Source organism: Artemia franciscana, chromosome 1, assembly GCF_032884065.1.
Source record: "Artemia franciscana chromosome 1, ASM3288406v1, whole genome shotgun sequence".
NCBI classification, from domain to species: domain Eukaryota; kingdom Metazoa; phylum Arthropoda; class Branchiopoda; order Anostraca; family Artemiidae; genus Artemia; species Artemia franciscana.
Window position 1 is genome coordinate 56,618,829 of NC_088863.1, and position 13,379 is coordinate 56,632,207.

The 13,379-nt window shown below is 35.1% G+C and overlaps 1 protein-coding gene across 6 annotated transcripts in view; it reads left to right on the forward strand.

Moving 5' to 3' along the window:
* LOC136031546 (uncharacterized) overlaps positions 1–13,379 on the forward strand; it is a 611,644-nt gene that overhangs the window by 456,265 nt on the left and 142,000 nt on the right. The window contains exons 2-3 of one of the 6 annotated variants that reach the window (XM_065711240.1): positions 672–899; positions 10,460–10,567. The exons of 4 other annotated variants lie outside the window; for them this stretch is intronic. In XM_065711240.1, the coding sequence (XP_065567312.1) occupies positions 10,519–10,567 (49 nt within the window). In that variant the 5' untranslated portion in view covers positions 672–899; positions 10,460–10,518. The remainder of the gene's footprint in view (positions 1–671; positions 900–10,459; positions 10,568–13,379) is intronic. One more of the 6 variants, XM_065711235.1, reaches the window with a different exon arrangement.

Here is a 13,379-nt window from a genome sequence, read left to right on the forward strand (position 1 = left end):
TTTGAGAAGTGGTCAGAAATACAAAATTTAAAAAAAAAAGTAAAAATAATAAAAATTTCAACTGAAAGTAAGGAACAGCATTAAAACTTGAAACGAACAGAAATTATTGCGTATATGAGTGAGGCCTTCGCCCCATCAACCCTTCTCTCTCTGGGCACAAAATTGACTTTTTGTCGCAAATATATAAAAATAATTGCTGAAACACAAGGGCAGTGGAATTGGGATAGGAGTCTTTTTAAAGACCTAACAACTTTAGCGCAGCGAACGAGGACCGAGGATCGACTGTCCGGTTTATACTGAAATAAATTATGTTTTTAATAAGTTGTGCTGTTGCTACTTCCTTTCAGTTTAGAAAGCATGTTTTATTTTACCTAATGTTGTTAGAGAAACGAATGTGTTCATTAGTTGATTAGTTTTTCTTTTACTAGTATTTGAGAGAAATAAAAGCAAAGTGCTGAATAGGTGTCATTTAAATGTTTAACCTATGATTTACGTTGAAAGGGAACTCCCAGAAAAATATCAGGGTTTAAGACAAGTATATAGGAAAATTTTACAAAAACTAGTTGGTTTTCATACAATCAGTTGATTCCTAAGTGACACACATTAATAAAAATCATATAATGGCTAGTGAAAAACATAACAAGTTGTGATTTTTTGTCTTTTTTTTACAGTTTCGACCTAGAAGGACCGCTTAGGATAAGGCTATTAATAGTTGCACTTCATTAGTTTTTGAAGTTGGAAGAAATCCAGAGCTTTTCCCCCCATTTATTCCGGCTCAAGGTACAAACTGGTTCCATCATACTGTTTACAACCTAATGTACATGCAAAGATAGGGGAGAGGTGACCCCGTCCAAGACCAGTCTGAAGAACATATTCCAAGAAAAAATAGTGATATAGAGGTAAACATATCGATTATTCACTGGTCTCAGGCTGACCTAATCTCTGAAAGTGTTCTTTCCTATCTCCCCCCTTCTCAAAGAAAAATCCTATTTCGAATTTTCTCGCTTTTTAATTAAGTAATTAAAGCTGTAGAAGTTTTCTTATGAGGTAAACCTGTATAATCTTTTCAGTGTGAGGGAGAAGGTCAATCTTATCCTGAAAGGTTTTCATGGTCCAAGGTTTTATTTTCTATCTTATCAGAGAGATGTGTTGCGTATTTCTTTGTTTGATCCCTTTGAGGGTTCAGATTTCCTTATAATATTTGAATGAGCAGAAAAAAGCCAATGATCAGTTTTAAAGTTCACTTTCAAATTCTTTGTTACCCTCCCCCCTTTTAAGAGAAATGGTTTTGCCGTGTGTACCTATCTACCCGAGTGACTGCAATTGATTGAAAGAAATGGTCTGTTTGGGTTATGGGTGATAAGGGTGATAAAAACACCAATCTCCTTTTGTGATCATGGTGACTATTTCTGACTGCTCATCTCTGAGCACCAACAGATATGTCTCATAGAGGCAAGCTTGTAAAAATTGTTAAGGAGTGCGGGAAGGAGTTTTCAGAGGGCGCTAACAAAGATTAGTTTCTGCCATTCTTAGTTTTTATCTTCTAATGAAAGAGGAGGGATGAACCTCAATCTGACCAGTTTGAGGGAGTACATTTGCTCAGTATATGTGAACAAGCGGATGATCAGTTTCAAAGTTCACTGACAGACAGGATAAAGTAACTCACACTCAAACAATATTCACTTCGTAATACGTTTTGTAATCTGATTAATCGAATCACTATAGTTAATTGCTTTCAAGGGTGTCACCTGGACTGCACTTTGTGCCACCTGTCATGAACACAAATAGCCTCCAAATAGCTTTGTCGTGTGCCACTCGGAAGCTTCCCCAATTGTTTATTTGACGAATTTTAGAAAAGATTGTAATTCAATCTTGGTCAACACCTGATCTGCAATACTTAACAAATGGTGTGGAATTTCAACAACACAGTTAGAAAACTGAATGACAGTTGCAATTAGTTGATGTTAACTTTGTTTCTAAAAGCTCTAAACTAACATGTTGGCAAGTCTTCGGGAATGGCTTATGATATGTTTGCAACTCTATCCAGAGCGAAACATAGTTTAAAAGGTTCTTCATAGAGATAAAAAAAAAATTAATGGATAGCAAGGAGCGACATTAAAACTTAAAACGAACAGAAATTACTTCGTATATGAAAGGGGATGCTTCCTCATCAACGCCCCGCTCTTTACGCTAAAGTTTGACTCTTTCTCTTAACTCTACTTTTTAAAACAGTAAAAAACTTTAGCGTAAAGAGCGGGGCGTTGATGAGGAAGCATCCCCTTTCATATACGAAGTAATTTCTGTTCGTTTTAAGTTTCAATGTCGCTCCTTACTTTCCGTTAAAAAAAAATTGTTTTTTTTATTTAATTCCTGAACGTTTTTGAATCAATGCATGTTTTGATTTTGGCTCTCCGCAGATAAATAATTAAAACGAAATTTGCATATTGATTTTTTTTGCTAAATGGCTTTCTCATAGTTTTGATCGAATGATTTTGAGAAAAAAGGAGTGGGGGAGGAGGCCTAGTTGCCTTCCCATTTTTTGGTTAGTTAAAAAGGCAACTAGAACTTTTAATTTTTTTAGGAATGTTTTTATTAGTAAAAGATATACGTAACTTACAAATTACCTTACGTAACGAACTTCTGTATTCTCATGTTTTTATTACGTATATGAAGGGGTTCACCCCTTCGTCAGTACCTCGCTCTTTACACTAAAGCTTAAATTTTGTCCCAATTTCTTAAGAATGACCCCTGAATCACAAAGCCGTAGGATAAATAGTTGAAATTACTAAAAATACTTTAGCGTAAAGAGCGAGGTATTAGGAGGAGGCGAGCCCACCACATGCGCAGTAATTTCTGTTCGTTTTAAGTTCTAATACTTCTCCTTACTTTCAGGTGAAAAAACTTTTCATAGTTATTTTTTCATTGTTTTTTTTAATAATGCTAGAAAATCCTACACTCCCTCATGAAAATTTTCTTCCCCTGTGACAAATTCTTCCAAGGAAAGCTCTCCCAACATATCCCCCTCTTCTCAACCCCCTCCCCCAAACTAAAAATTCCCCTGAAATCGTCTGTACACTTCCAAATAACCATTACTATATGTAAGCACTGGTCAAAGTTTGTTACTTGTGGCCCCTCCAACGGGGACTGTGGGGGAATAAGTCGTCCCCAAAGACATAGTTATTATGGTTTTCGACTATGCTGAACAAAATGGCTATCTCAAAATTTTGATTTGGTGGCTTTGGGAAAATAATTAGCGTGGGAGGGGGCCTAGGTGCCCTCCAATTTCTTTGGTTACTCAGAAACTACACTAGAACTTTTCATTTCCGTCAGAATGAGCCCTCTAGCAATATTCTAGGGTCACTGGGTCGTTTGATCACCCCTGGGAAAAAAAAAACAAACAAATAAACACTCATCCGTGATTTGCCTTCTGGCAAAAATTGCAAAATTCTATATTTTTGTAGATAGGAGCTTGAAACTTCTACAACAGGGTTTTCAAATACGCTGAGTCTGATGGTGTGGTTCACATCATCATCACACCATAATCGTTAAGATTCTATGACTTTTAGGGGTTGTTTTCCCCTATTTTCTAAAATAAAGCAAATTTTCGCAGGCTCGTAACTTTTGATGGGTAAGTCTAAACTTAATTAGACTTATATATTCAAAATCAGCATTAAAATTCGATTCTTTTGATATAGCTATTGATATCAAAATGCCATTTTTTAGAGTTTTGGTCACTATTGAGCCGGGTCGCTCCTTACTACAGTTCGTTACCACGAACTGTTTGAAAAGAGTATCCTCTAGCTATTTCATTGTAAATACGTTCCGTAGATGACTGATTAATCAGTGTTAAGAATTGCCGTACTGTACCGCAAAAGAAAATTTCAATATACGTGGATTGCCCATCAAGGGTGATTTTCAGTATCACATATCAGAGCCCCACAATGAGATTTGGTGGGTGGGGTGGGGGCTGAGTAGATATATTTTTGAGGAACGGATGTAGACGAAAACTGTGTATTATTAACGCTTAATGTCATTAAAATTTGCACGGAATTAAGGACTTTATAAACTTTAGGAATTCACATTACCATTCAGTAGGAGACAGTATGGTTCTTAAGTTTAATTTATTTTGAGGAGCACATTTCAGTTACCCTCGTAAACAGGTAATGGAGCTTTAAATAATTTTTTATGTGAAAGGAAAAAGAGACATAAAAACTTAAAAGGAAAGGAAAAATCCTTAAGAGGAAGAGAAATAAAGACAGGTAGTAGGAAGGTTGGCACCCATTTTAATGGGGCAAGGACACTAGTGTCTCTTGATTAATCTAAATGACGAATCGAAATATGAAAAAATATCGTGTCTTTTAACATGACAATATTTTACAACGTCAAATCTAATTGGCAAACACGATTAAGTCTAAGGGTAAGTTGGATTCATCAATCCACTCTTCCCCCTTCTGCATAAGTTTTAGTTGTTTTTTATGACCTAACAGTTTGGTGTGTAAAACAACTAAACAAGAATGAGCAAGTTTTGCTTTCAAATATTTGAACCGATAAAGGGGAATTTAAGTGTAAACAGTGTGTTTGCGTCTTGAGGAGGTAGTGAGACATAGTAACCCATTGATCTATCGAAAAAGGTAAATAAAAAGATATGAGGGATGAATTGAAAATAAATGTGAAAAATTAGTTTTGTCACATAGAAATATAAAGTGGTCTAAAGGTGTAAAGTAAACAGGAAATTACAGAAATATCAAGACACATCCAACGATGGTCAGTAAATACCATCAGCCCTAAAATTATCAATTAAGACACTTCATACAAAAGTTTCATTTGTTACTTCTTAGTATCTTTTGAGAATAAAGCAAACATATTCGGATAACATATTGGTGTTGCCAATCCTTTTTGATCCCGTTGACAGTGCCACAATTAGCTTTTTTTTGTTTTTCTGCGACATCAGTATTTTGCCAGTATTGTCAATAATAACATTCCCTTCTCCTTTGCACAATTAAAGTCTTCTAGAGGAAAAGATAGAAATGTCTTTTGGCATATACGAAACAGATTCAATCAGTGAAATTTATTGGACAAAATAGCAGCTTCAGTACGTGCTTCAAAGAGCCGTTCCAACTTATTAATGCACTTCGGCACCTTTGATCCCACAAAAATCAATCCAAAATTTCACATAGAATACATTTAGTCATAACTGCAGACAGGGAAGAAGAATGGTGGATTTTTTTTTCAATCTGGCGTTCTTCTCGAGGTATAATTGGGTACAAACTCTAACTTCACTCCAACTCCAACATCGAAAATACACACCTAGTTTATATTTTGTCTGTACTATATGTCCTTACTCTTATTTATATATATCTTAAAATAAATGCAATCCAATCTGATTCAATCATTTAGTGTATATATCACCTGAATCTCGAATTATTAGCAGTGGCGGTTTTAAGCCTTCCTAGTTTTTCTGAAAAAATCAAAACCAAAGTTCTTTTTAGACACACTGTATTTTCTTTAGTTTTGAAAGTTCTCGGACAAAAGAAAACAACAAAATCCTTTTTTATTTTGTTCATCGCATTGTCATCAGTGCGTTCACGTTTTTAGACTATGCAACATATAATGCAATAGTAAACAACTTTTGTTTAATCACTGACGAAGGGAGTGGTATTACAAACATTTTCTCCAGATGCAATGTAAGCAAATTAAACGAAACCCCATTACAGTGCCACACTAACCACACCTCTCCAATCAATTTTGCCTTCTACAATAAAGACAATGCAGAACATTTAGCTTCCAATTAAAAGTGGTTGTTTGGGCAATGAAGCTTAATTTGTTGAGAGTAAACGTTTCGGTTCAACATTCAGATACCTTTGTAGAAAGAAACCTTTTAAAAAATGCAACATAAGAATATCCAAAGAATATTAAAAAGAAGTAAAGTAAAAAAATAACTGAAAAGTTCGTATCTAAAATGCTTTTATAAATTCCGAAGATGACTTTTATTAATGAAAACCAGTAAATTACACAACTCAAGACAATCCCCCAGATTGTCACGACAGTTCAAAGACAGCTTAAACTGTCTTCCGATATGAAACTTGTGTTTTTATTGATACAACTTTATTGTAATATCATTTGAGTTGCATCAAGTAGTTTGAATAAGTAACTTTAAGTAAAGAAGAGCATATAATTGCCTAAACTAAAAACATGTTTTGATAAATATAAGCGAGCCAAATGAATTGTCTTTTTCTGCAGATTCCAAATATATTTTAAACAAAGAAAATCCCTTTTTTATACTAAAATGAAGGGACAACTTTAAAGCATAAAATTCATACAAATTATTCTTTATATGAGGGGACATGACCCCACCTCAATAAACTGCTCTTCGCACCAAAGTTTTTTACCACTTCTAAAAAGGTTCTAAAATGTCCCTTGGGACTCAAGAATTTGGACAACAGATCAAACTTGAACTTAAAGAACAGGGTAGTAAGGCGGGAATTATCACCTGTTGCTTCTTACTTTCAGTAGCAAAGAAAATGTTTTTTATTTAACTGATTAAAAAAAAACTTTCCGGAAAAGAAGATTAAAAAAAACTGAAAACCGAAGAAATAAAAACCTACACTACCATTTCCTCAAAGCGACGAGAAATTACTATTAATGTATAAATAAAACCCAAAACGAACAGAAATTATATAACCAATCATAGCATAAAAATATACAACAAGTGCTAATATAATTGAATAAATATGCAACTCTTAATCTGAAGCTATTGAATAAATATGCAACTAAACGAGTAAAGCTTAAACTGAATATGCTACTGAAGCATAAAACAAGCAAAAATATCTTGCTACTGAAGCATAAATGAAACCCAAAACACACAGAAATTAGACAAACAATCACGGCAAGCAAACAAACCATTGGTACTAATATAAATAAATAAATCATGAAACGAGTGAAACTTAAAAAGTTCTTTTTTGGAAAGTTTTTTTTAATTATTCCTTGATTGTTTTCTGCCAAAGTCTCAAGTTTTAAAAAATATCCTATTTCAAATTGATTTTATATTCCAGAACAAGTCAATATTCTTGGCAAGAACTAATAAAATTAAACTGAATATTCGATATATTGTAATATTCATGGCTGAAAGCTCGCCAGCTGAAGATTTTTTTTTTCACTCAGGGCCAAATTTAAAGCTTTGAAACTTCTAGGCCCACGCGTTTTTGCTCTGTTTTTGCAAGTTTTTCTGGGAAATCCCCAAAACTTCGGGAATAGTGAAAGCCACAGGGACTGGTTTGGTTTCACTGGGTTTTGCTTAAGATTTATAGTAAAATATCGCTAATAAATTTTGAGCAGTAGGTCTAGTAGGGCTTAGGCTTGTCTGATATTTGAACTATCTTCAAAAACCTCGCATAAGAATCTCATTTACCCCAGGGTACAACTTATAACACTTCCCCAGGTTTCTGGGGGTTGTGTTGACCCAGGAGTTTTTGTTATCTGATCTTTTGACTTTATTTTTAAACAGAATGGCTTTCTCAAATATATGATCAGATGAATTTGGTGTAAAAAGAGCAAGGGGATTAGTAGTTGCGATCCAGTCCCTTTTGACTCTTAAAAAGGTAATTAGAACTTCCAATTTCCAATTGAATAGGCCCCCTATTCCATTAACATCTTATATGCCCGCGGCATAAATTGCAACTCTTACCCCCGGCTTCTGGGGGGAAGAATTGCGTAAACCCTGAAAATTTGATTATATGATCTTTGGTTTATTTTAGACGAGACGAAAATCTCTACGATTCGATCGGGTACACTTGAAGAGAAGACGGTTGGTGGGGGGGACTAGTTACAATCAGGTTACTTTTGACTCTCGAAAAGGGAACTAGGCTTTCAAGTTCCCTCTGAAGTTTAACTTTTCTATAAGAACTTTGTATACCCAAGGGATAAGTTACAACCCTTCCCCCGGGCTCTTGGGGGGGGGGGGGTTAATGTCGACCCCAATGTTTCTTTTTTTATCTAGTCATTGTATTATTTCAAAAAATATGGCTATATCAAAATTTTGATTGAATGCTTTTGGGGAAAAGAAGGTATGTGTGTGTGTGTGTGGGGGGGGGGGGGGGTAGATGCCTTTATTTCACTTTCAACTCTTAAAAAAGTAACTAGAACTTCCAGTTTCCAATCAAGTGAGCAACTTCTGATGTTTATAAGACCACTCCTTACATAAAATCTTATCTGCCCCGGGGCATAACTTGCAACACTTCCCCCCAGGCTCTAGGGGGTATTTTCAACCCCTGAGTTCTTGTTATTTGATCTTTAAAGTATTTTGAACAAAATGACTACCACAAAATTTTGATCGAATGAACTTGGAAAAATGGCCTGGGGGAGAGAGGGGGCTAGTCTCCTCTCTGATCACTTTTGACTCTTAAAAAGGCACTAGAACTCTAATTTAATTTTGAATGAGCCCCCGCCGAAGTTTATACGATCATCTCTTCCATAAAAACCGTATATGCCCCTAGGGCGTAATTTAAAACGCTTACCTACCAGTTTCCGCGGGCTGTGTTATCCCTGGAGCTTTGTTATATGATCTTTTGTCCATTTTGAACAAAACGGCTATATAAAAAATTTGATCGGATGCACTTGAGGAAAAGAGGGTGTTTGCATTGGGGGAGTGGCTAGATACCCCACGATCCGTTTTGTCTGATACAAAGATAACTAGAATTTTCATTTTCCAATCCAATGAGCCACATCTCAAGTTTATACGGCCACCCCTTACATAAGAATTTTATATGCCCCCGGGCATAACTGTTAGATTGGTTAGAATGGCGAAATTTTGGGAGAAAATACTTAGGCTACCTAAAGCTCGGCTTCTTACGTCAGCTTGTTGGAAGAATTTGAAGAACATTAGACTTGGTTTGTCGCCAAATCAGTTCAAGGAAATACTGGGCCTTTGTGGCCTTTCGAAGATTTGGAATGATGGTAAAGAGCCGATGGAAGAAAGCGTGTCAGCATGGAAGAAAGTCCAGAGAATCATAAACAACCAAGAAAATCCAAAAACGGCAAGTCCATAAGGACTAATCTTTTTGCAATAAGATTTATCTTATTTAAAAAATCAAGCAGAAATGAAAAAAACAAAACCAGTTTTCTCAACTGAAAGTAAATATTGACATTAAAACTTAAATTGAATTGAAATTATCCCATATATCAGAAGGGTCACCCGCTCCTCTACGCTCTCTCTTTATGCTAAAGTTTGACATTTTGCCCCATTTTTCTGAGAAGCAATGTTAAAACACAATTGCCGAGGATCTGGAATCAGAAGTATTTTTAATCGTTAGATAAAACTACAGTGAAAACAGCAGAGAATTTTAGAAGGGGCAGCTCCACTGATACACAAAATAATTCCTGTTTGCATTCATTTTAATTTCAGTCTTTATTTTCATATGTTAATTTGTTTTTTTGATTTAATTTCCTACTCTACTGTAACACAAATTATTGATACTTACGCAGATTTCTCACTTCAATATTTTGGCAAACCTCGAAAGCCATACGATCAGACGATTTGGAGTTTAAAAGCTTGACGATATCCAATTACACTGCAAGGGGGGAGCGTTATCCAATGCAATCCAACCACAGCAAACTGATCTCCAAGGACATTACGCGACATTATGCGGTTGGGCGAGTTTGATTAGACTGCCAACACAGCTTAAATACAAATATATAGTTATGAAAACTCAATTTATTTTTGGGACACAGTGCGCGGTAGCGATGCTAGTGGCTGGAGACAGGAGACTAGTATTGACATCTAATTGGTAACATGAGACTGGTATTGGTATATAAGCTGTGACATGCAGCAAAACAAAATTGCGTTCCCGCCTATGGTGTTATAGTACAATCTACGCGTCGGAGCCCGGGCTTGGAGGAAGTGTCAGGCTTAGAGCTCTGTACCAAAAGCTTCTCATGGGCAAGATAGGGGTTTTCATAACTCTATATTGGTATCTAAGCTGTGATTGCCAATTTAATTGAGGAACACTTTGGTCCATTTATTTTGTTAGGAGAGAGATATATGGCGAAACCTAATAGATATTTTTTGGCTGAAGCATGAAAAAAGGTATTTGGCGCTCTTGGAAAGCAAGTTTAGAGGCTTTCTGGTCTAATTTTCTTTCTTTTTTTTGGTGGGGGGGCGGGTAATTTAGTTTCTTATAATCAGTAAACATTTGTGTATATGAAACCAAAATACTGATTTTATATTATGTTATCTATTAAGCTATCTAATTCAAAATATAGTCTGAATTTCTATTTTATTTGTATGCAGAACAGTATTGGGCACTTAAAAAACTTATACACATTTAATTTTATTTTAAATGATTATGAACACGAAATATCTTCAAACTAAATCGAGAAACAACATACTACAATAGAAAGTTCTAATTTTATTCGTAGAAAAAAAATGAATATAAGATTTATAACTTTGGTATTGCAATTTTAGTGAATTGTCGCTGCAAACAACAACATTTTTGGTCCTGGCTCTGACCACTTGACTGTACAATGAGACCAAATAATTTACAACTAATGTCACTCGTCTTCTTCTCCCATGGTAAGCAATATATCGATAATCAACTAGTAGGCTAAACAAAGCGAAACAGAGAGATTAATTTCCTTCACTTTCGCTTTAAAAAGTGTCCTTTAATTGCATGTATTTATCTTTTTAACATCCTTTTTAGCACCTTTTCCCCAATTTTAACAACTCTTTGTTAAGCAATCTCATTATTTCTTAAATGGATGTCAGAAAAGAAATCCAAGTTGCCTTATCTTTTCTCAGTCTGTTTTATTTATCTGATGTTGTTTTACAAAATTTTACGCCAGTCAAAAGGACGCATACCCTGATTTTTATGGCACTTGCCATCGGCCAAGTGCCTTATAGTGATCGCAATTTCTGTCCGTCCATCGGCCTGTCGGTTGGTCTGTCGGTCTCGGTTTTACCAGTTCGGGCACTTCCAAACAAGCTAGGACAATGAAAGTTGGAAGGTGTATCAGAAACTGGATCATATTAAATCAAAAATAGTCGCATCCCTGATTCAAATATTTGGGGGGGAGGGGACGGTTAGTTCGGAAAAATTAAAATGAGGTATTTTTAACTTATGAACAAGTGATTGGTTCTTAATTAAATTTGATATTTAGAAGGACCTCTTGTCTAAGAGTTCTAATATTCCTCCTGGATCCAGTGGTGTTGGGGGGGTATTGAATGGGGAAATCAGAAATCTTGGAAAAGGCTTAGAGTGGAGGGATCAGGATGAAACTTGGTGGGGAAAATAAGCACAAATATTAGATACGTGATTAAAATAACCGAGCTGGATCCACTCTCTTTGGGGATTCGGAGGGGGGGGGGTATTTCCAGTGATTTGGCAAATTCATTGCTTCTGGACGTGCTAGGGCAATGAAAATTGCTAGACGAGGCAGAGACCTGCAAATATTGACTTGACAAAATCTATTTCCCCGATTCAACCATCTGGAGCGCTGTGGAGGCTGGGAAAATCAGGAAAATTGAGGTATATTTATCTTACGAATGGGTGATCGGATCTTAATGAAACTTGATATGTAGAAAGATCTCATGTCTCAGATAATACATTTTAAATTTGGATTGGACCCGAGACATTATGGGGTTGAGAGGGTAAACGGAAACATTGGGAACCAGGAATCTTTGAAAACGCTTAGAGTGGAGAGATCGGGATGAAACTTGATGGGAAGAATAAGAATAAGTTCTAGATACCCGATTGACATAACCAGACTAACTAAAAATTATGGTGCTTAGTGCGGGGGATTGGGCGTCTTGGAGGTTCGTCAGTGCTTTGTTGTCTTCCCTTTGGCCCCGTCATATTATTGAAAGTCCGATGTGCAAATTCAACATTGTACATTCTTTTGTCTTGGGTCTTTCATTACTAAGAAAGTGAAGTGAGTAATTTTGATCATTAAGGTTGTTACAAGTGAAAAATGAAGTGTTTTATTTTTATGTATGACCGAGACAGTGAAGATTCTTGTGTTCAGAGAGGTTTAGTTTCAGAAAAGGTAAGATTTGTGTTTTTTAATATCTTTGTGTCTAGGTGCAGTGAAGTTGAGGTCTGTTTATATATATATATTTCGTTTTGTTTGTGTGTGTAAACTGTTTTTTGTTTTTTTTTATTGACAAGAATAATATAAAATAGAACAAAGTTCTATAATTCTAGTACCGAGTCTAATTTTAGGTTCCAATCCGTCACAAGTGCCATATGAGTTCTTAGCTCTTGTCTCATTAATAAACTAATTTCTTAAAAATCTTCTGTACAAAATACATTTTTTAGAGAAATTAAAAAACTAAAATATACATAGGATGAGCGGAAATAAGTTCAAATGACAATTCAGATGTAAAAAGAAATACAATCATTATTAATAAATAAGTGAAGCTTAAAACAAACAATAATTACCAGAAACAGAAGTAGCGCTAAAAGTCCTTGTGCCTTGTGACCAAAATGTCATTTGCACTAAATGGAAAACAATTCTGATTTGTAGCTGTGACTTTTATTTTTCATAGCATCATCAACAACAACGCCAACAACAACAAAATCCTCATATCAACCAAGGTTACTGAAAAGATCTAATGATATACAGATTGACAATTTGATGCAGTTTTACAACATTGACAATTGGCATTCATTTTTAAAAGTCTCAGGCATTTTGTTTTAATTAACATTGTAAAGAGAAATTGTATAAGATTTATTTGATTTTAGTAAAGTACAAATAATTTTCTGTTTTTTTGGTAATTTCTATTTGTTTTAAGTGTAAATTAAATAAAAAAACAAGTTTTTTTTAACTGAAAGTAAGGAGCGACATTAAAACTTAAAAAGAACAGAAATTACCCCGTATATGAAATGGGCTGCTCCTTCTTCAACGCCTTGCTCTTTGCACTAAAGTTTGACTCTTTCTCTCAACTCTACTTTTTAAAACAGTAAAAACTTTAGCGTAAAGAGAAGGGCGTTGAAGAAGGAGCAGCCCATTTCATATACGGGGTAATTTCTGTTCTTTTTAAGTTTTTGTATTTAATTTCTGAACGTTTTTTAGTTAATCCATGTTTGGATTTTGGCTCTCCGCAGATGAATAATTAAAGCGAAATTTGTATATTTATTTATTTGGCTAAATGGCTTTCCCATAGCTTTGATCGAATGATTTTGCGAAAAAAGGAGGGGAAGGAGGCCCAGTTGCTCTCCAATTTTTTGGGTACTTAAAAAGGCAACTAGAACTTTTAGTTTTTACGAAAGTTTTCATTAGTAAAAGATATACGTAACTTACGAATTAGCTTATGTAACAAACTTCTATGTTCGTATATTGTTATTACGTATATGAGAAGTTTCGCCCACTCGTCAATACCTCGTCAA